This window comes from Ascidiella aspersa, chromosome 4 (assembly GCF_963924565.1).
Source record: "Ascidiella aspersa chromosome 4, kaAscAspe10.2, whole genome shotgun sequence".
Classification (NCBI taxonomy): Eukaryota; Metazoa; Chordata; class Ascidiacea; order Phlebobranchia; family Ascidiidae; genus Ascidiella; species Ascidiella aspersa.
The window spans coordinates 2,475,495-2,497,404 of NC_139450.1; the positions used below are offsets into that span (position 1 = coordinate 2,475,495).

Sequence of the window (21,910 nt, forward strand, 5' to 3'; positions counted from 1 at the left end):
TTGGCGACCCTCGAATGTTGTCCGCGTATCCATAACACACCAGGGTCGAAAGTCCGGCGAAGTTTGTTCGACAGAAATGCAATTAAATCGTCATTTTATGTAGTACACTGCGAATTGCTGATTGATTTCATCATAAAGTGCTTTACAAGGCTGTAAAACAAACATCAAAGCCCGTTTTTAGTTCTTGCGGTTCTTTTGGATCCCATACAGCTATAGAAATTTAACGACAAACCTCAAAGTTTAAAAACCCGAATTAAACCAGGATCTGAAATGTTTAAAGGAATATATACTTCGCCTATACTGGCATCACCAGTTTCTATAAGTAAAGTAAAATACATAAACTTGGCAAAGTAATAATCAAATTAATAAAAAAGTAAAAAACACATGAAAGCAGTATACATAAATGAAAAGTTTAAAAAAGAAAAGAAGACATTAGACTGTCAGAAGAAAACTATGGCTTATCGACAAGCAGAAACCTCCTGCCAATGATTTTTGGATTCCATGTAGATTGTAGTTTATAGAATACAATTTGATTGGTTCTATATCTAAGTTGGGGCACAAAGTTCATTTTTTGCAACTCGTGCAAATCTTCTCACGCCTAAGCTGCTCTCAGCAGGTCCCAAGGTCAAATATGCGCGGTTTGACCTTGTGCGCATTGCGCCACCACGCGATGGGAATTAGCCAACATAATCGGGTGAGAGCCACTCAAACATTTGTTTCCAAAGTGTAAGGTGCCCTAGAAAGCTCAAAAGTTAAGTAACCAAGCCACTTAAAGGTTTATAGCGACAGTCCAAATCCGATAGTCGGGCTTTGACACTTTTCTGTTGCTTATAAGGTTTTAGGTTATTTGGCAATTAAGTGCCTGTGACCGAATTCGAGCTGCTGGCAGTTTTACTTAATATCGTATATAAGGGGCTGTCGTGAAATTTTGGACCCTCTGGGTAATGTGAAACCAATAATGGCTCGGCACTTATAATTTCTCGTTTACTTTTTGGTAATTCTAGGAAAGCTGTTGGAGATATAGGCTACTGTTTGCAGGCCTTTTGCTGCAGTCTATTTGAATTAAAACACTTAAATTACCGTAATAAAATAAAATAACGATTTCACAGTTAACAAATGCAATATTGTGGCAAGCAAACAGTCACTAGAATAATACTAAACACAGTAGCGTGAGTAAAGTTTTTTTTCATGTTTGGAGTAAAGCAATAAGGTTAGGCGAAAAATGAATATTTTCTGTAAACTCAGAAAACGGTTCCCTATACAGTAACGTTGATTTGGTGCAAACAAGACAGCACCTGCGTCTACTACAACAAGTTAAAACGGAGTTTGTTCTGCTAATTCAATCTCGAAATTATCGAAACGACTGTGTTTGCACTTGTCTCAAAAAAACGGCCATTTTTGAGAAACAAATCAGAAAAAAGGGCGTAAAAATCGCACGAAACGCAATAGGGTCGCCCATTTTCTTTCTTTGTTTTCTGTAAAAAAAAAGCAGTTGAACTATAATATCGTCAATCTTGCCAATTAGCGCGCGGGTGAACACAGTTTGCCACCACACGAAATCGCGAAATCTAATTACGTTGAATCAAGAGCTGTCGGGGGATTAGCCCCTGGCGTGTGTACCCCCACCTCACCCCCCTAAAAACTCCAAAGGCCCCTTGAACGTGGTAAGACGACCCAGTCTCGCCAAGTGTCGTCTGGTCTGGGGTAGATAACGTCCAATGTTCCCACGGATTGCCAGGGATCTCTTTAAAATGCCTCTGTGTGGGGAAACGCTGGTATGGCATTGTCCCCGTCACTATGCTGCTGTTGTTACGTCACAGTGGACTGTGCGTCGTTTGAAATCAAAAGGCTGCTGTAGGACTTCATCGAAACAGTTTTATGTTTTGTCAAACGCGTTATTGAGTAATTCTTTTAAATGGAATGCAACCGCATTTTTGCCAGAATGCAAAAGACAATCTGAGCACAAAAAGTACAATTTAAGATCTAATAAATGTCTTTTGATTTGCGCTGGGCTTGTAGCTTTAAACTTGTTTTAAAGTTAGGCTTGATAATGACAAAATCGCTAATTGTTTGTAATCCTCCAATTTTGGTTCATTATAATTGTAGTATAAGTCGAAATACAAATGCCAGGGATGCCCTAAACACCTTTAAAATTTACCAAAAAAATGTAGATTACCTATTTAGCATAAATCGGTAGAAAAACAACAGACCAAATTTTTGCACAAAAACTAAAATTTTATACAATAAAACAGGGCAATATTCTGCAGAAAACTGGACAGTTTTGAGTTTAAAAAATTGGCCTTTTTGCGTAAAAATTCATGTCTGTTTAGAAAATACCCTCCCTGTTGCTTTTAGCCCATTTTCTCAAGATAGAGACGACCCATAAAAGCGTCGTATCCTTTCCCAGACCAAGGCCGTCTGCGGTTTTAAACCCTCAGCTTATTTGGAAGCATATCCTTCCACACTGGACGTTCTTCCCTTGACTCTCCTCTCGCATTGGACGTAAAAGCGTGGTGTGGCGCCGAGAGATTTTTGGGAAAAGTTCGATTAAGGTTAATGGCCCCTACAAAGTGTGGGTTCAATCCGTCATCACGCCTGATGCTCGTTTATCTTCGTCAAATAGCAAAGTAAACGCCGGCCGCAAAGTGCAAGTCTCCTAAACAATAAACTTGACCAGAGTCTCTCGTCAAATTTTAAACCTTGTTGAAAAAATGTTATGAATTTAACGAAAAAAAAATTTCGTTATTTTTTTTGAGTAGTTGAAAATAAGTAAAATATCTTTAAAATTATAAGTTTTGCGAACGTTTTCAGTGACATCACTATAAAAACAAACCTCGAACACTATAAACTAAAACCATATTTTGAAACAAAAACTGACATTTACCATACGGACAGCTTTATCAGCTCAAAAAAATCACCTAAGTTAACAATTTTTTCAAAGCTTTGTTCTTAAATTAGAACTTAGGCTATTACTTCGACATACAGTGAATCAGTCAAGGTATAACAGAATAGCCCATGTTGTGTAACTAAACTGCCAAATTAATGGCGTTTAACGAACAAAATATAAAATTCCATATTTCCTTATAAGGAGGCATACCATATGAAAGCATAGGTATGAAAATCGCCCGCAAATAGCTATGCCAATATTTGAGCGCGCATCGGTTCCCGTCATACTCGCATTACGCGGCCGAGTTCGCGGGTAACTCGACACCAACCCGCAAATTAAAAACTCATCTCTGTGACCGCGAGGTGTCAAATAATTGCTCGTTCATATTGGCTCGAGACTTCGAGTTTCAATTCCAAGCCATTCGTCATTTTACACACGTGCTGCAAACGGCGCTCTTTGGTAAATTATGACAAGCTGTCCTAATGTGCGTGTCTGCTGAAATTGACCCGAAAATTGACAAACAAAAGTCGAGCTTGATTAAATCAGCGCTTTTTGCTTTCAGTTTTAAAAGAGAAAATTTCGGGTCGACTCACTTAGCCACTGTGCACCGTACGCGGCGCTTTTTGTGGCGCGTTAATAGACTGGGCGACTTTAAAAACACCTTCACTTGACAGGTTATGTTGTTTGGGCGCCAATTTATTGTGCAAACAACATCTGCGAAGTGTATTTTCCCAGGAATATTTTCCAATTTTTTTCTGCTTGGTTTTCAATTTTAATTAACGCGGAATGACACTTTGGTTTGTGGGGCGATTGTAAAGCCTTCTTTTTAATAACACGCATTTTAATAAATTTTTACACCCTGTATTTACGGCGATGATCGGTGTTAAAACAACATAATGGCCGCTAAAATTTCTTAACAGCAAAAATACCGATTTGTGATTGTGAGTTAAAAAACGTATAAAATAAGAACCTAAGTGAACGTTCATAAAGAATGGAGGTTAGAGTTAGACGTTGAATGAATATGAAAGCCCATATACAGAAGAAGGTAGCATTTTTGGACGTTACGAAAATATTTATTAAAAAAATTGGTGGAGGTTCTCGTTTGACGTAGAATGCCCGTCAAAGTCAATAAAGAAACTAGGGACTTTAATATCTACGTCATGCCACAATTAATTTATCGTGTTGTTTTCAGTGGTTTGTTTTGTGACGAAACACTTTTCCCAGTTTCTAACCTTCAAATGACCTTTCTCCCACTTTACCCACAACTTTGCAACAGCTTCAGTATAGGAAAGGCCAATAGCAGTAGGTTTGTGTACATTAAGGCTTACACTTCCCCCTGCGTAGTTTACCCATAAACTTCGCTATGTTTGTCTTCCGACATAAGCTAACGTCGCAATTGCCTTTCCGTCCCAAACATACGTCACCGCGTTTTATCGACGAAAGAGCGAGCGAGCGCGTGTACCCAGTGACGTAGTATTATGGCATTATTGCGTCACACAAAAGCGACAAGCAAGCGGCGGAATCGATTCGCGCCAAATTATGATCTCGGTCGAGTGCGGAAAGCACTTGTAGTAATGACTTAAGTTATTGACTTGAATGCACTTAAGTCGTTGTTTTTAAATAACGTTACTTGGCTTGAGCCGTTTCAGCAAAATTACTTGAATTAAGTCAAGTATTTGGGATAAATCACTTAACTTGGACTTGAGTAGTGGAGAAAGCACTTGTTGTAATGACTTCACTTAACTTGTCGCCGTTTTTACTTAACCTTAAGTCTTTTGATTATTTGACTTAATTGATAAGTCTTTCGGATGAATCACTTGACTTGGATTTGAGTAATGGAAAAAACTAAAAAAAAATTTGACTTTAGCTTTCATTAAACATTTTTCGGTAAAATTTGCTTATCTTTACCCAAATTTTTTATTGTAAAACAGTTTGCTCTCTAAATGCTGTAGCTTTGTTGTTTGCTGATCACAACATCCAAATCTAAATAGTTTAAGGTTTTATTTTGATGCAAACCACCTGAATCGGTCTTCAGTTATTTTGCAAAAGACTTGACTTGGACTTCAGTCATTTAAAAATAGATTTTACAACACTGCTTATGATATGCAAACTTCCAAATTGTCTGTAAACAATCTATGGGGTGGACGACATTTTAATGGGGAATTAATAACCTTTCGCGCGAAACGCTGCTATTCAACCGCTCACCCGAAAGAACAAGAAAGTCACGTTGAAGAGGGAACGACTTAACGAGGCTAAAGTTCGCCTTTTGGACAAGTTAAACGGTTTCATCAAATCGATTAATTGTAAAGCGTCTTCAATTGTAAAGCGTCTGAGCTTTTTCTTATTTGCTTTAAAAATGTAAAATTAAACCTCAATAGGCTTTGGCATTTATTATACGCCTTTTAGAAAAGATGTACAATTTTGTGACACACGTGTAAAGGTTTTTTCCTTCAACTCAGCTTACTTCATTTAAATACCCCTATTGACTTATATGAAATCTTTTTGCATGTAAATGTGCAGCAAACAAAGGGTTGTAATGGTGCACCGATGATAAAAAAGGACCACTGGCCTTAGGAAAACCAAAAATGGTGTAATATTTGGCCTCTATTTTAAACTCACGGCGTCATACCACCCCATGAAGGCTTGTTTTTGCCTTAACTCTAGCAAAGGGCTACTATGGATTTTTAAACTATGGTTTAGTTACTTTAGAAGCCCATATCGACAAAGGGGTAATTGTAATGGTACACTGATAAAAGGTTTAAGGAACCCTGTGGCCTCTATTTTAAACTCATGACGTCATAGCACCCCATAAAGGCTTGTTTTTGCCTTGGATCAAGCTAAGGGTTGCATACTCACACTCCATTGTGGCTGGTGTTTGAAATAAGATTTATGATTGAATTGTCGGGTTCGTTTCGCGTGTGAAACTGCGATCCGTCGGGATTTGGTGGAAAAAATCGCGTGAGAACCGAGTTCGAAGGATTCCAGACCTTACTTGCTTATCGCGCCTCCATCAGCGGACCAACAATGGCGGCGAAAAAAACGCCGGCGCGTCGACAATAGGTGGTGTCCTTTACAATGAGGCAAGGATTAACACAATAAGTTCTACTAAGCGGGGACGCGTATGACTGGAACTTCAACCTGCCGAGCGTTTTAAAGCGTTGAGCAATGCTAAGTAGGCTTGTCTGAAAGTTTACATTTAGCTTACCGGAGCCTGTTATAAGCCAATACTACCAGAAGCTCAGTCAACAGAAGGGAAAATATTTTCGAATCGGCTGAACGATTTCACTTCAACAAAAGATAATCCTTTAACTGTTGTGGACTTGTGTGGCCGGTTCCGACACGTATAACGTTGTTTAGCGTCCGATTTTTTTCTAAGCTATATTCCGGGGCCAATAACACGCAGCGATTGACAACGTTTGTGGGAGATTTTGGTGCAAGACATTGCTGTACCAAGTCTCAAGTTTGAGTCATATCACTTGGATTTGAAAAAATATTGAACTACCGAAATCTGTGAACTTTTCCTACTTCGCGCCAAGCGAAGCTTAGCAAGTCCTATAAAAGCTACTGTTTTACAATTACTTTATTTCATTTCAACAAAAAAATTGAAGGTAAAGTCAATTTGTTTAGCTTATTGACTTGTAAAGTAAGGCAACTATCGTTTTAAAATTAACACTTTGCATCCCTAAACTCCCTTGAAACGTCACTGCGTTTCAGCATGGCCGAAACATTTTGAGCCAAACGATTTAAGGATTTTAAACCTTGAGTTACATGCACAAGACGTTTTGGAGCCGAAATTAAACGACGTCTCGCGGTATAATGGGTTTACTAACAGAACTTAACTTTTGTTTAGATCGGCCCTCCTGGTAAGTCCATGCTAAAATAGCAGTAAACACTTTGAACTTTCCATAAACATTTTTCCTAAACATTTCCATACACTTCTTTGTACCAGGTCTTTGGGATTTCGATATTTATCCAAAGAACTACGTGAAAAACCTTGGAAAAGCTTTTTTATCTGCCGATTTAAACACACTAAACGGCTATTTCTTTCGTCAGGTTTTTTTTTTTTAAGTCTGTGAATATTTTAAATTCGTCGAATGTGTTGGAATTGATTTGCACGTTAAGAAAGCCTTTAAAAAACATAAGCTTTGAATTTGTTTTATTTTAGTTCAGAAGGTGAAGTATTTGTTCTTTTGTTGACTTGAGCATTTATACTGTGTTTTTTTCGAACTAATTAAAAAACACGCTGAACAAGTCAATGTCAGGTCTTTGAAAAGCTATTAATTGTTTTTAAAAAGTCCTTGATAGTTTATTTTTTTCATAAAACTCTATGAAAACCCCGTTATTTGACAAGTTAACGTACCCAGAGCGTATTCGGCCGTTTATTTAGTCCACCACACCACACAGCGACCATTCCCCTATCTCATCGGATAAGATCCTTATCACGCGTGATGATATTTGCCGACGACCGCCTTCACAAACCTTCCCCTTTAGTGGTAAATATACAAGCACAAGTCCCGAGCCACACATAAGAAAAGCGTTTATCGAATTCGCGCCCGGTGCATTCATCCAAGACAGTAGTTTATCTGGTTAAGGAGGTTCCTTTCAATTGTGATCGACGTTTGTCCAAACTATCCGATGTAGTTCTGGTAAACAGCCCTCCGGTTCCTATTGTTACGTTTCCCGTCCTCCATTGTTCCGCGCGGACCACCCAACTTCCCTCTTTTCGAGGAGATTAAATCGCGAGGAGCCTTGCTTTGGTAGCCCCTTTTGTCGCAGTGCAATTGATGTGAAATTGACCCGACCCAATTGAGTCGCTCCAGTTTTGCAGCGGAATGCGTTTACAAGTTGTTTGGGAGTCGGTGCGAGTTCTTGTGTGGTAAATGGGGCACTATACTGCTTTTGTATTTCAAATTAGATATGAAATGGCATAATTTGGGTACGATCTGCACTGATCTGTAATGAAGCTTGATAGTGAATTGCAATTGATTAAAAAGTTTCGATACGAAGCTGTACATTAACTGAAGGACGTAATAAGAATATCAAAGCCCATACAGAAGTATATAGGTATCATTTTGAACGTTTCGAATAACTCTTTATTCATTTTCAACATCTGTTGAATGTTGAAAATGCTACAACCTCCAACCATTATGCTCCAAAGTTAACTGAAGGACTTTTGACATATTAATAATACTCGTTTAGAATTTTTTTAATACGTCTAATCGAAATACGAGTAATGTTAGTCGGTGATTGTCACTCAATCTTCTAGTGATTTTCTTTTAATAATGTACTCTACTTATTACGGAGTGACTCGTAATACTCTTACTCAACTTTACTCTACTCATTCGCAGAACGGTCCACGAGTAGTTCGTAACGCCCACGTTTGTCTGCGGAACTTCTGCGCCTGGCAGCACTCGCAAAACGATCCGGACGACTCGCACCCGAATCACCACGACACCGCTGTACTCATCACAGGGTGAGTAGCTACTCGTGTCCACTATACGAGTATTTTTAATATAGTTTTTTTGTTAAATGAAACTACTTTTTTAATTTTTTTTTTTTGATTTTTTTTCTTTAAAAATTTTTTTCATGAATTTGTTTTCTTGGATTTTTTTTTGCTTGAAATTTTTTTTTCAGGGGTGCTTACGATTTCGATTTTTTAGCTTTTTAAAAATATGTTTTTAAGATACTCTGTTCTTAAAAGCAGGGCTGCGGAGTCGGTTAAAAACAACCCGAGTCCGACTCCGGCCAAAAAAAATAAACGCGAGTCCGACTCTGACTCCTGTATTTTACCCATTCACGCAACTAAATTAAGGTGGATTTTCTGCAATCCACTCATATTGGTGTCATAATTGATCCACCTGCATAACATGGTTTAAAAATATTTCACATTTGCTGTCAGGCTACACTTTTACAACATTTTGCCGCCTAAAATTAGATACTGCGCATGCGCATGTCGGACTCGGGACTCGGGAAGTTTTACGCGGTCTTATTCGAGTCCCGAGTCCGACTCCGGCAAAACAAACCGACTCCGTCGAGTCCCGAGTCCGACTCCGACTCCGCAGCCCTGCTTAAAAGTCATCAAAATTAAAGAGTTGTCGATTGTTAAATGCATCACCGGAAAAAAATTGTCTGAAGTGCCTATTTATCATTACTCGAACCAAACAATCACTGGTTTCGATAGTTAAATTTCGTAAACACCTTAAAAACGAAAAAAAAATGGCAAAGCGATGGTATATTTGTCGCAATGCGTTAGTCGTAAACATTATCGTCCGGCTGAAAAAGCCGGTTCGAAAACACGTTTCAACTGAGCAAATCGACGCGTTTAACCAATTTCGTACTTTAATCGATTTCGAAACTAATTTAATCGGCCAAATTGCGGTAATTGCCTTTTCGCGTTATCAGAAGCGCTGTTATTGGGCGAAACCGCGACGTTCTGATGACAAGAGAAGCCGTCGCCTTATCGACGCGATTAGATTAACTGTCCCAGACCGCAGAACTCGGTTGTACCACCGGGCTCCATCCATCTACGTCAATTAAGCGACCTTCCCGGCTTAAACCCCGATAAATCACCACCGGTTCGCAGCAGAACGTAATTGGTCACTTTTTTTGCTGGGCGCCTGATACGTTAATCGGTGGTCGGTTGAAATAAGGCGAAAATGTCGATTTGTATTTGGTTAATCAGTCTGTAAGAGGTAGTAAGAATATCAAAGCCCATACTGAAGTAGGTAGCATTTTGAACAAAACGTACGTATTGCTACAACCTCCAACCATTATGCTCCAAAGGTCTGTAAAGGCTCCTGGCAAATTAAAACTCAACGATGATTGATTTTGGGTACGAGGCGTAATGTTGGTTTTTGGGTTATTGCTATTGTAAAACTGTTATGTTTTTCTGGCATGAATTCTACATTGAAAACTATAATCAAAAGAAATCGACAAGATCCTTATTCGTGTTATGTCAAATCGTTTGTTTTTTTTTGGTTAATCGGTCTGTAAGGCTCCTATAAAATTAAAACTCAGCGATGATTGGTTTTGGGTACAAAGCGTAATTTTGTTTTTTTGGGCCATTGATGCTGTTAAACTGTAGTGGTTTTAAAATACAGCAGCTATTTCCCGGAAACGTCGGGGAGAGGGAGTTTTATTTTTGTATCTAATCACTTTTCGACTTTTTTTTACAAAACGGTCGCCGTTTGAGCCAGATTCATTGACGTGACAAAGATAACCTCTTATCAATTTCACGATTTCAGCTGCTTTTGTACTAGAGAACAAAATGTAGCGCATAAAAATCGCGAGATTCTGCCGAGCTTGTATCGTTAGCAAAGTGACGTCGATGATAGACGAGCGGCGTTTTTTGGGAGAATTTTCTTGCGGCGCCATCCGCGGTAAGACGAGAAGCTTCGTGATGAGAATGTCCGACGCATTCCGGGCTCGAAAACAAACCGAGTTGAAAGATGCCGAGCTTGTTTACGCCGATCATTTTTTCCGTTTCGTGTCGAAACGATTCGATTTTATCGTCTGATCAAATCGTTCCGACGAAGCCAATACGCTCGTTCAAATTTCGTGAAAATATTTCAGAGGAACTTGTATGAAGTCACGTAGCAGTGTGGGTTCGCTGATTGGATAAACCCACCACTAAGTTTAAAGAGTTTCGCCACCGTACCTTTACCACAACTTTAACCATTTTGGCTACCGCACCTTTAAAGATTTTCGCTACCAAAATCTTTCGCCAGCGTAGATTAAATTCGCCGTTTTGCTATCGTACTTTTATAACGCCGTTTCGCTACGGCACCTTCACCGCGCAGCATTTCATTGGCCGTCGCCTCATGGCACGTTTTATTTTCTCGAACAGATCAAGTTATTTAGCGGCGTCGGCAAATGAGAAAATGCCTCTCTAGTCGCGCATACACCTCGACCTACCAAAGAAACCGCAACTATAATCGTTTGATCGGGCGCATTAAAATAACTTCCCCGCCCCCCACACACCCCAATGCCCCAGTGCATCGCGATTGCGCGGTCTTCGCGGTTTTCTAAATCGCAATTATCCGTCGATCGGCATTGTTCGCCCATAAGCAAGAACAATGGAGCTTTTTTCGCGCGCGGCATTGTTACGACACAAAGATAAGAGCGCGGGTTTCTAATGGCCGGAAGACTGCCAGGAGTCGATAAATTGCGCGCCCTTAACGCAAATTGTGGCAGATTTCTGTGGATTTTTACCCGGGACGCCTTTTGTTTCGCTTAAGCCCAGATTATTGCGATCAAATCTAAAGTAAACAGGCGATTGAGGAGCTAGTGCCCTCGCGGAATTTTTCCTGATTTATATCGCTGTGTTTCTGCTTTTGCTGGCTTATAATTGCAGAAACGGGCAATAAAACAGTCGTGTTTGTATATAAGGTACAAGTTCGAACCGCGACGTAATGAGGTTTTAACCTGTAGTAAAGTTACCACAGATAGCATGATTTTTCATTTGCTAGCTTTTATTTTCTTGATGGTATAATGAGTAAAAAGTTGCATTTTTTGTTTTTTCCTTATCTTTTTATAAAAATCAGTGAAAATAACCGCAATGCCACGGGATTTTCTTACATTGTTTACATTTTAAAAGCTAAATTTGTAAACTAAACATCGACGCGTAATCAATCAGTTACATTTGCATTGAGTGGAAAATAACATTCCACTTACACGTTTGCCCTTAATATCCAGAAGGAATCATTAAACGTATTGATTTTGTTTGTTTTCAGGCAGGATATTTGCAGATCCAACACAGCATGTGACACGCTGGGTAAGTTGTTCTCCATGTTAAATATTTGCCTTTAATGCCAAACTAATTAATATATAGTCTTGGTTTGCAACTTAATAGTTTAACTGGACTCACCAATTCAACGGAAAGTTTGTTTGAAATTTAGTGGACTCATTGTTGTTTAAAATTTTGACAATTCTATTTTCAATTTAAAAGACAGCGTTATATAAATTGTTCTAAAAAAAAAAAATGGCGTTGTGAAAATTAAAAAGTCGTTGTTAAACAAATTAACCCACCAAATCGTAAAAAAATACATATTTTTTTTGTATTTTTATTTCATTAGTTTTTTTTGTTTTATTTAGGTTCAGTTTTTCAATATTGTTTTTCGTAAAAAGGGGGCCAAAAATTAAAATGCTTTTTTTGACATGCAAAAAAATACATATTAAATTACGGCGTATATCGTATATGTTCACACAAATGCAACCTTTTTGCCTATGCATCATATTTCAAGCAATTATTTTGTGAAATCTTACATAAAGTTTTATTCCCTGAACTAAAATGAACAAAGACAAGATCCTGTGTATTTTGTTTTTGGCTAAATTAACAAAAAAACACAGGATACTGTCAGTGTTGTTCGTTGATGTTACGCGACACGGGCAAGGATGTAATTACGTCCAGAACGTCAACAAGGCATGTCGCTAATTATAATTATCGAAATATCGCGTGTTTTGTGTCGTCACAAAGGGCGCCTTTTTGCGCAATAATCGGTTTGTTGTCGTTTCCTTTTGCGCACCTGTGTCCTGACGTTTTAGGCGGCGGGCGCCTTCCTCTACGCTGGACGTAATGTTGTCAACCTTTAATGCGTTTTTCCGCAAGTAAATCTTCTTTTTCCTTTTTTGATCAAACTAGTTTTTTTTTGTTTTCTTTACCAAACTAGTTAATATTGGGAATTACCAATCGGTTTAAGGTTTCAAATAACCAACAAACGAAGTGTTCGAATTCAGGCCCAGTTTCGAATCGACTTTGTGACCTAACAATTGTCATTTGTTCATTTCTAAAAAGGGTGGATTCGTAGCCTTTATATCAGGGGCTCTTAAACTGAGGTCCATGGACCCCTTGAGGGTACGTGAACTCGCTTTAGGGGGTCCATGAAAACCTATTAAAATATGAGTATGTGTTTCAAAAGTAATACATTTTTTGAATAAAATAATTTAATTAAAAATAAAACGTTTTCGCACTGAATGTATTTAGACTCCATTACACTTTCACATTTTGTGGACCAGAAACAGCAGATTTTTAAAGTCTATTTGTATTGTGACGTAAATTTATGACGTCATCTCTAAACATTTCCTTCGACACTGGTCCATGCGAAGCAAAACTTTTTTTTAGGGGTTCGCGGTTAAAAAAGTTTAAGAACCTCTGCTTTATATAATTTAATGACTTTAAAACAAGGCAACATTTATTTCGTAAAACAAGCTGCTTTACAGTTTTTTTATCCTGAAACGAAAAAAAAAACATTTTACACGCCACTTAAATGGTTAACCTAAAAAAATATGGTTTAATCGCCTAAAATTGTCGCATATATAAACTAGATTCGTATTGTAAGCAATCAAGTGCCCAAAATGATTCCGCCTAACGCCCAAACGAACTTGCAAAGCCGGGCGGGCAGCGTTTAAGCTTTGATCGCACAGCCTAGTGATTGGCTTCGTTTGCCCGAAATAAGCATTTTCTGACACTTTGGCAATTTCGGTTGTTGCCCGAACCCGCAATTTAAAGACACCTGCTACAGAATTGATGCGGCACCTCGACCAATTTAATGAAACTCACGCATTTTCATGCAAATGTGCTAAGGCTGGACAGACGGCGATTTATAAAATCTAGAAAATGTTGTGCTTTTCAAATTTTGATTTCAGAAAGTTTGGTCGCGTGTTATTGGTTCATAACCTGAATTTAGGGTATACAGTAATTATAAAACTTTAAAAGGGCGAAATTGAAAACCCCTAAATGTTTTATAAAAATAACGACACAAAAAAGTTAAAAAAAGGGCCAAAAAAAGGTAAAGAGGTTTAACATTTAGTTAGATACAAATTCCTTCCTAAATACAAAACCATTTCTCGAACGTGTATTATTAATTAATTGTAGGTCAGAACAAATTTGTTTTTTGAAAACAGTTGGTATTGAAACTTTAAAATCCTTCCATTAAGCAAATCTAATCCCGCAAAAAGGTGAATTGTTTAAATGCGTACAACGTCCTTTTATTAAATCGAGCACAAGGTAACCATTGCCTTTGAAGTTGAACTACCGGCAAAAAAAGCAATAAGGCCAATTTGCCCCTTTCCGTTGTTACGTCATAATGGGCCCGGGCGCTTTTTGAACAAGATGAAAGGACGGCCGAAGCGTGCGTCCAGTTTTGGCAACAGCTATATAGTGGTTGGACTTCGGCCAAGAATAACATCACGTTTTTCTTGCGGCGATTTGGCGCCAAACGCATTGTTAACGTCACAGTCGTTGCTGTTTTGAAAAATGCCAAAAAAACAAAGGACGTCGAAAAACAGAATCAAGCGATTTTAAACATTTGTTTTTGAATTTTAAGTTATTTCACAAGGTTTCAAAACCAAATGTTTCGTTATAACAAACGCGTTTGTCTGTAAACCGACTTGAAGTCCAATTTGTACGTTAAGTACGCAATTTTATGCCACGTGGCTCGCGTGTGCGTGTCAAGGTCACGGCCAAGGGCGTCGTCGCCCAGTCGTTGTGAAAATTCCTGTCTGATTGACGGACAGCCGCGAGCAAAAAACGCAAAGTAAGGTTTTTATATTCTGCTTAAACCTGTACAGTGGATTGCCAACGCCACACAAGGTGAAAATGTTAACTTCCCAAACAGCATTTCCCAACTTTTATTCGCGTCGACCCAACTACTAAGCACAAGTAATCAAGTATATCAGAGAAACATTGGCGACCAAATTGTTTTAAATGGACTTTTTGTAATCCTGAAGTGAACAAAATACTAATAAGACAGTATAATAAATTCGACACATTTAATATGAGCCGTGCCTTTGTATTGCTTCCATTTAATTTTCTCGAATCAGGAGAAATCCTAATCGCAATCAATCTCAATGATTCCAACAAACATTAAAAAAAAACTATTTTCAGTCGCGACCTATTTTGGGTGGAGAAACCCTGTTTTCATCAGACTCGCATCAAAAACAGCAAAAAGCTTGGAAGAAATAGGTTTGAGTAGTAAACTGTTATAATGTCAAAAAAACTGTTTTTTCGCCTCTTATCGCCTAAAAAATCCGACAAACAGCTTACGACATTCAGTTAAAGGTTGACACTATCCAGGTGTCAAAAATATTGTTTTTCCACCTTTTATTCACTTAAAAATACCACACACTGTGTAGGACATTCGATGTAGGTCTGACGCGATTCACATGTCAAAAATTGCAGTTTTTAAATCCACTCTAAACCTGCTAAAAGCCGCATTTTTGACACTTGCACAACAAAAGAAGCGCCACAGGTGCTCGACGTTTGTCGCGTGTAGCGGCGCCCCAGGTGCTGGACGTTAATCCCCCCCAACACCTGTCCCGTGTTAAGGGCGCCCTTTGTCCGCCACACCACCTAGTGTCAGGTTACGTCACTCTGTGGGACGTGACGTCATAGTTTGGCCGACAGTTAGCTGCATTGGTGCGACAAACAAGTTGTTAAAAAACAAGTGCCGATAAATAACGCCTTGAATGGTTGTTCCCTACAAAAGAACACGACAACATATGAAAATTGGGAAAAGTACAGAGCTTTTTCTCGAAAAAGGCAAAATTTTCTGACAAAAAAATTTAAAGGGGTTGGTTGTTTCAGCAAAAAACTCCACTACTTAATTTACCTATTACGAAACAATAAAAAGTCAAGTCAACATGCTAAGCGGTTATTTATTTCCTAATTGTTTATAAAAAAATAACCGCCTTGTTGTTAGGTGTTAAACACAAAATAGGACGCTTCTATATAGTTTATCTGTTTGCTTATTTTTGCACAACTTACCAATATGTGATTGCTTTCCGTTTAAAAAATGCCCGGTAATAAATGGGAAGTTTCTTTTAACAACTCCCCAAAGTACAACTTCATCCTTTTCTTTACTCGTAAATTCCCAACGCAATCAAAAAAACATACACACTCAGTGCATGTCCACAATACACGGTTCATTTTTTTCCACGCGACAAGTATTTACATTCGAATTAACACCAGCCCATTGTGACGTCATAACAGGCCTGGCCGAGCTGGGAACGATGTGCGACCTCAAGCGGAGTTGTTCGATAAACGAGGACAATGGACTGAGCACGGCGTTCACCATCGCCCACGAGATTGGCCACGAGTAAGTTGATTTTTTATTTTTTACATTGGAACATAATGGTTGGAGGTTTTAGCTAGACGTCGAAGTAGAGATGTTAAAGCCTCTTTTACAGTAGTTAGCATTTTGAACGTTTCGAATATCTCTTTATTCATTTCAACATGGTAAGAAGGCTAACTATATATAGTGAATACGTGTTTCCTTATTTTCTGCAGTCTGCCTCAGCATCTACTTTGAAAATTTTCATTTTGCAAGTGATTTATTTGGTTTACAATTTTTTTCAAAGCGCAAATCCAACAGACCTAGTTATATCACACTGATCCCCAAAGTCTCGCACTTAAATTTTTTATCAGGGCTGCGGAGTCTGCTAAAAATAAACCCGAGTCCGACTCCGGCCAATTTGCTTATTTCGTCGAGTCCCGCGCAATTTTCACCCATTTACCTAACAAATTAAAAAAAACACACACCGACAAAATATGTTCACGTCCTCAGGTTCAACGCACCCCACGACAACAATGAGAAGTGTTTGGACGCTAGGGGTCGCACCGTGAGCCTGAACGTGATGTCCCCCACCCTGGACCACAACGCTCACCCCTGGTCCTGGTCAAAGTGCAGCGCCCGCTACATCACTAACTTTCTCGAGTGAGTTTTGAAATCCTTGCAGAAAATTGTTTGTGATGTTTTTGAGCTTGTCCATGAAGAAAAAGTTTATATTTGAAAATGGGAGAAAAAAAATGTTATTCTGTTTCGATTTTTCACGTTTTGTCCTCCCATTTTCAAATAAACTTTTTCTTAAAAAAAAATTGTTAAAAAAAAAAATTGTGTTTAATAGGTATTTTTAAAAACTGCCGTTTAATAAGTAATTTTAAAGCAGAAATTGTTGATTTTATAATTTAAACCTGTATCGTTTTTGTCCAACGTATTCTATTCCTACCCTAAATAGGTTGTAGCAATAGCACTGCAGTCAGGCATTTTAAAACCATGTGAATTGTTGTTTTTTTAAATTAAACGTTTACCATACGTTCAATTGTACAACGAGCGTTCAGTGCCATTCACCCTGACGAAGGCGGCTTGCATAGGTTGCCGAAACGTTGGTTAACAATTACAATTACCAGAGGATCTGTTTTTTAATTAAAATATTGTTGTCTACATCTTAACACTTTTACACACCCACAGCAACGACAACGGGCAGTGTTTGCTGGACGAGCCCCCGCGCAGGGTACTTTCCCTCCCCATAGAAGAGCCGGGTGAAGTGTTCGATGCAGACGACCAATGTGGCTTCGTGTATGGGAAAGGTGTTACCCAGTGTTTGTACATGGTAAGTTATTGTTTTAAAACTGGATTTGTGTTTGAACTGTATTATTTCATTAAAAGTCGATTTGTTCATTTAATTTTTAGAGAACATGGTTTAATTACAAACCTTGTTATGTGTTTTTTTCTACTTTCCCAACTAATTTTTCTCAAGAGTAGTTTTCTTAACTCATTTTTTTAAGCATTATTCACAAAAGATTCAACAGTTAGCCACAAATCATAGAAAAGCAATCTTTCCAATTAAAAAAATTTTCAACATGTCTTTCACTTAAGAACTACGAACAGCGTATAGTGCTGTAGGAAAAGGGTTTTCGCGCCATTGAGGTCACAAGAATTGACCTTCGGAAGTTTCCCAAGTCGCGCTCACACCGAATCCATTCACAAAATTGCTTGCGCGATCTTTGCAAACCTAAAACGGCCCCTTGCTGGCATATTATATGTTCTACTCAATTCCGTCCAATTACGCCGATATGTCTCATTCGAACGCCAATAGTAAGCACTATATGCACCCATACAGCTGCATGGACAAGCGCTTAAAATAGAGGCACTTTGCTGGTCAAATTGCCGGCCCCTGAAAACCGCGGAGCAACCTTTTCACACCAGACTAAGGCAGAATTGCAATTGCGCCAAGCGCGATATTGAGTCAGCCAATTGGCTAGCGAATACAGCCAATTGGCTCAAGAAATTTGGATGTGGTAGCGTTTAGGTCTTTCCGGTTATATTGCCGGCTACCGTACACAGCAAATGGTTTGGCATCTTAAACATTTTTACAGCCAACTAAAAAATTACGAAATCGATGGTAAATTCGCACATACAGTAACTAAAAATGCAATGAGTTCGCCGCAGATTTTCGTGATTTCAATAAAAGCAAATTTAGGCTTTCAAATTACAACAAACACCTATATATTTAATCCGGGCGGCAATGTTGTTTTAGCAAAACCAACCTATTAAAAGGTGCCACGTAAAATTAAAATTAAACTAAAACCTGTCCTCGACACCTGCCGCAACTCCGGACGTAATACGTCCATCTAATTTGGGCGATAGATAACGACAAAGATCAAAGGATCTTTTCAATCGGTCACGATTGGCTGAATATCGAAAGTGCGTGTTTTTTCCTGGGATACAAATGAGATTCGAATTCGGTTAAATCCACCGCAGGTGTACGTATCATCTCGCGCACGCCGCAATAAAGGTCTTTGAAGTCTTGAACACGCGCGACGTTCTATTCAATTTGCCTGTTACGTCATAGAGGAAGCGGAAATCTATAGGAACGGCAAAAAAGCGCCTTTCTTGTAGTTAGGCCCCGGCTATATAGTTTGCACGGCACGAAGAACCTGAACAGATCGACTACAATCATTCACCGCAACACTATGACATAACAAACAGCGGCGGTGACATAACAATCATCTTTCGCGCGCCCTTAGCGTGACCACGGTCCATTGTGAGGCGAACACAAATCATTGCCCGTCGCTCATTTCCGTCCCGTCCCTGTTTACTTTGCATTGACCAGTTGCGGCAGAACTATTGGATCGAATTTTAACGGAGCAAGACATTTTTTTCATGGATGGTTTGGGTCGGTGTTCCTCAACCCCTGGGTCGCGACCGATAATTTAGGTCCCCGACTGAAGTAGTTTGAAATGGTTCGATTTATTAAATTTGTTCTAAGCAAGATGACTTCGAAATTTGGGAAAACTGTGGAAATTTAGCGGTGTGTGGGTTATATGCCAGAATTTCTCAACATGTGGGTGGCCACGGAAAATTTGGCCATCGTTTGATTTGATTGAGTCGCCGACAAGTATTTTGGTTAAGTTCATTAAATTCGTTTTGAGCGATATTTCGTTAAAATTTGAGAATATTGTGGGAATTTAGCGGTGTGTGGGTTATATGCCAGTATTTCTCAACCCGTGGATCGCTACCAGAAATTTTGTCGCCATTTGATTTGGTTTGGTCGCCGACTGCAGTAGTTTACGTGGTTAGATTTGTTGAGATTGATTTCTGAGATGAAAATTGAGAAAAGTGTCTGACAAATATAGGGACATCGCTCATATGAATTAAATTCTAATTTATTTATGCTATTTTTCCTGTGTTTTGTTCGCTTATAAAAAGTTCAATGAAGATAATTGGGCCGGCAAACCTTTTCTGTTATATTTACGCTTAGTATTTGGGTGGCAACGAAAAAAGGTTGAAAAAACACTGTTATAAACGTAAAGCACATCGACATTACCCAGCGCCACCGTGCTGTCCAAACTAAGGTCTCCAATTCCCGTTCAATTACGCTCTATAAGTCGTTACACTATTAGAAGTACGTTTTTTATTTAAAATATAGATACTTTTTCATTTTAAGAAATACCATTTGCCATCAAGGAAATCTATTTGTTTTTTATGTAGAGCTCTTATAGTCTATTTTAAAGGAAAAAGAAAGGCCAACTTTGAAGCCCGCGTGTAGGCAACAAACAGACAAACAGACAAACAGACCACAAAAAAAATGCAACTGCAGACAGATGCAGACACATTTATACCCCCGATTTTTTTCGTTGCAGTCGCAGAAGTCGTGCGCCCGACTCTGGTGCGTTCAGCGGAACAGCAGCTTGGGGTGCAGAACCCCCCACGTTCCCTGGGCCGATGGAACCCGGTGCGGGGACCGTTCCAAGAGAATGGTGAGTCATTGTCCACTGCCACCTTTACCGCGTTTTTGTGCGTATTTTTCGAAATTTTACACGCTTTGTACTGTAATTGGTCAGGCAAGGAAGTTAAATAATAATTTATCAGGTTATGTTTATTTGTATTAATTAGTTATTTTGGTCCGTGAAAAATATTGAATTACGGACCCCAGTTTAAGAACCTGTACTAAGGTTTCTATTATACTTTCATTGTCCCCGATAACTAGTCCACGTACCCCCAAGGACCCCAGTTTAAAAAAACTAGGCCTAACTCCCTGCGTCTGTGTGTCTCCAGTGGTGCCAGCAGGGCCAGTGCGTCCCGGAAAACCGGCACCGGGTTCCAGTGGCCGGCAGCTGGGGAGAGTGGAGCCGCTTCGGGGAGTGTTCCCGAACTTGTGGGGGAGGAATCAAGAGCGCCACTAGAGTGTGCAATAACCCAAAGTAAGTAAAGTACTTTTTTTGCTTTTATGTTGGAATGCGCGAAATTTTGTTTTATTGGAATTATTTTTTGTGAAAATTTGTTATGTACTAAAAATTGATTTATTTAGCTCAAAATGGTACAGGTACAAATATTTTTGCAAAAAAATTAAAACAAATTTTGTTGTTTTTTTTAAAATAGTTGTTTTACGCTACAACGTTATTTAGGTTAAAATGAAATGTTACCCGTTAGTGTAATTTTTTTCATAATAAAAAAATGTTTTCTTTAAAATAATTATCCTATAGCAAAACTGCGCGAAACGAAACTGGAAAAAGTCCACTACAGAATTACAAATCCCGCACCTCTCTGAAAAACAAACACAACCGTTGATAAAATTAGTATCTCCGAATATACAACAACATCATAGAATAATCGCTCTCATTTGACCAAACCCACGAAAGTTATACCTACCACACTGACAAAGTGTCCCTACTTTGTAATCTCTTTCGCGGAAGCCCGGGTACTTTGCGCCTCTTTAATTCAAGCGGTTCCACTTCAATTAAATACAAGGGGCCTCACGCCGTGTTCAATCGTTGTGCGGTTAAGCGCGCCGGGATTATGGGCTCGAGATTTCAATAGGCGGCCGGAAATTGTGGGATAGAGATGTGTCAGCAGTTTGTAATTAGACAGTGACGACACACAAGTATAAATCCTTCGACAATTGAACGGTTCTGTTTGGAGGGAGTTTGTTTACAACTTCGAACGCAAAGTGAAAACATTTTTAGTCATATTTTAGCGCCCCCCCCAAAAAAAAAATTTCAAGCGGTATTTCTCAACCTATGGGTCGCGACCCAAAATTTTGGGTGGCCGTTTAGTTTGGTTGGGTCACCGACTGAAGTAGTTCACATGGTTAGATTTACTAAGCAAGATTTGTCTACAATTTGTTGAGGCAATACAAACACATGTACTATAATGAATTAAATTCATACTAGTTTATACTAATATCTCATGCTTTTCTTATCCTAAAGCAAATTATGGTGCTTACGTAATCTGACGCCACATTTGGGTTTTTATTAAAGAGTTACCAACATCGTAAAATGATTTATACTTTTAAAAATCGCCTTGAACCACGTTGTTTGCTAAAAAAAAAAATTCCCAATTTGACGTCATCAACAACTTTTGCGTCATTGGATAGGAGTGAATTTACGAGATTACAAATCGAAAAAAAACACTTAATAAGTTACTACTGTACTGCGCGGAAAAACCGTCTGGACCAAATTGTTGTGTAAAACTCATAAACAAGTTTGTCAGTGAAGCCGCAAAGTGGTTTGAACAACATAATGAGCGGTTGCGAGAAAATGGCGCTCCTTGAATTATGAGGAATCGTCTGCGAAACAAACTCCTCCTTGTTACAATTTGTCGATTCCGCCCCTTCGCGTCTGTAACAATGCAAACTCGAATAACTTTCGATTGTTTTGAAAACAATGGTCGGCTCGCGCGTGCACTTTCTAGAAAGCGGTAAATTTGCGGCAAAAAAGGGCAGGAAAATATACAGCGTTGTCTC

At 38.9% G+C, this 21,910-nt stretch overlaps 1 protein-coding gene across 1 annotated transcript in view; it reads left to right on the top strand.

The window, feature by feature from the left end:
• The window catches only part of LOC146146629 (A disintegrin and metalloproteinase with thrombospondin motifs 9-like), a 73,349-nt gene that overhangs the window by 31,492 nt on the left and 19,947 nt on the right, over positions 1-21,910 (top strand). The window contains exons 7-13 of the mRNA XM_083386930.1: positions 8,236-8,360; positions 11,620-11,660; positions 15,876-15,981; positions 16,450-16,599; positions 17,134-17,275; positions 19,809-19,925; positions 20,224-20,369. Of these exons, the coding sequence (XP_083243056.1) occupies positions 8,236-8,360; positions 11,620-11,660; positions 15,876-15,981; positions 16,450-16,599; positions 17,134-17,275; positions 19,809-19,925; positions 20,224-20,369 (827 nt within the window). The remainder of the gene's footprint in view (positions 1-8,235; positions 8,361-11,619; positions 11,661-15,875; positions 15,982-16,449; positions 16,600-17,133; positions 17,276-19,808; positions 19,926-20,223; positions 20,370-21,910) is intronic.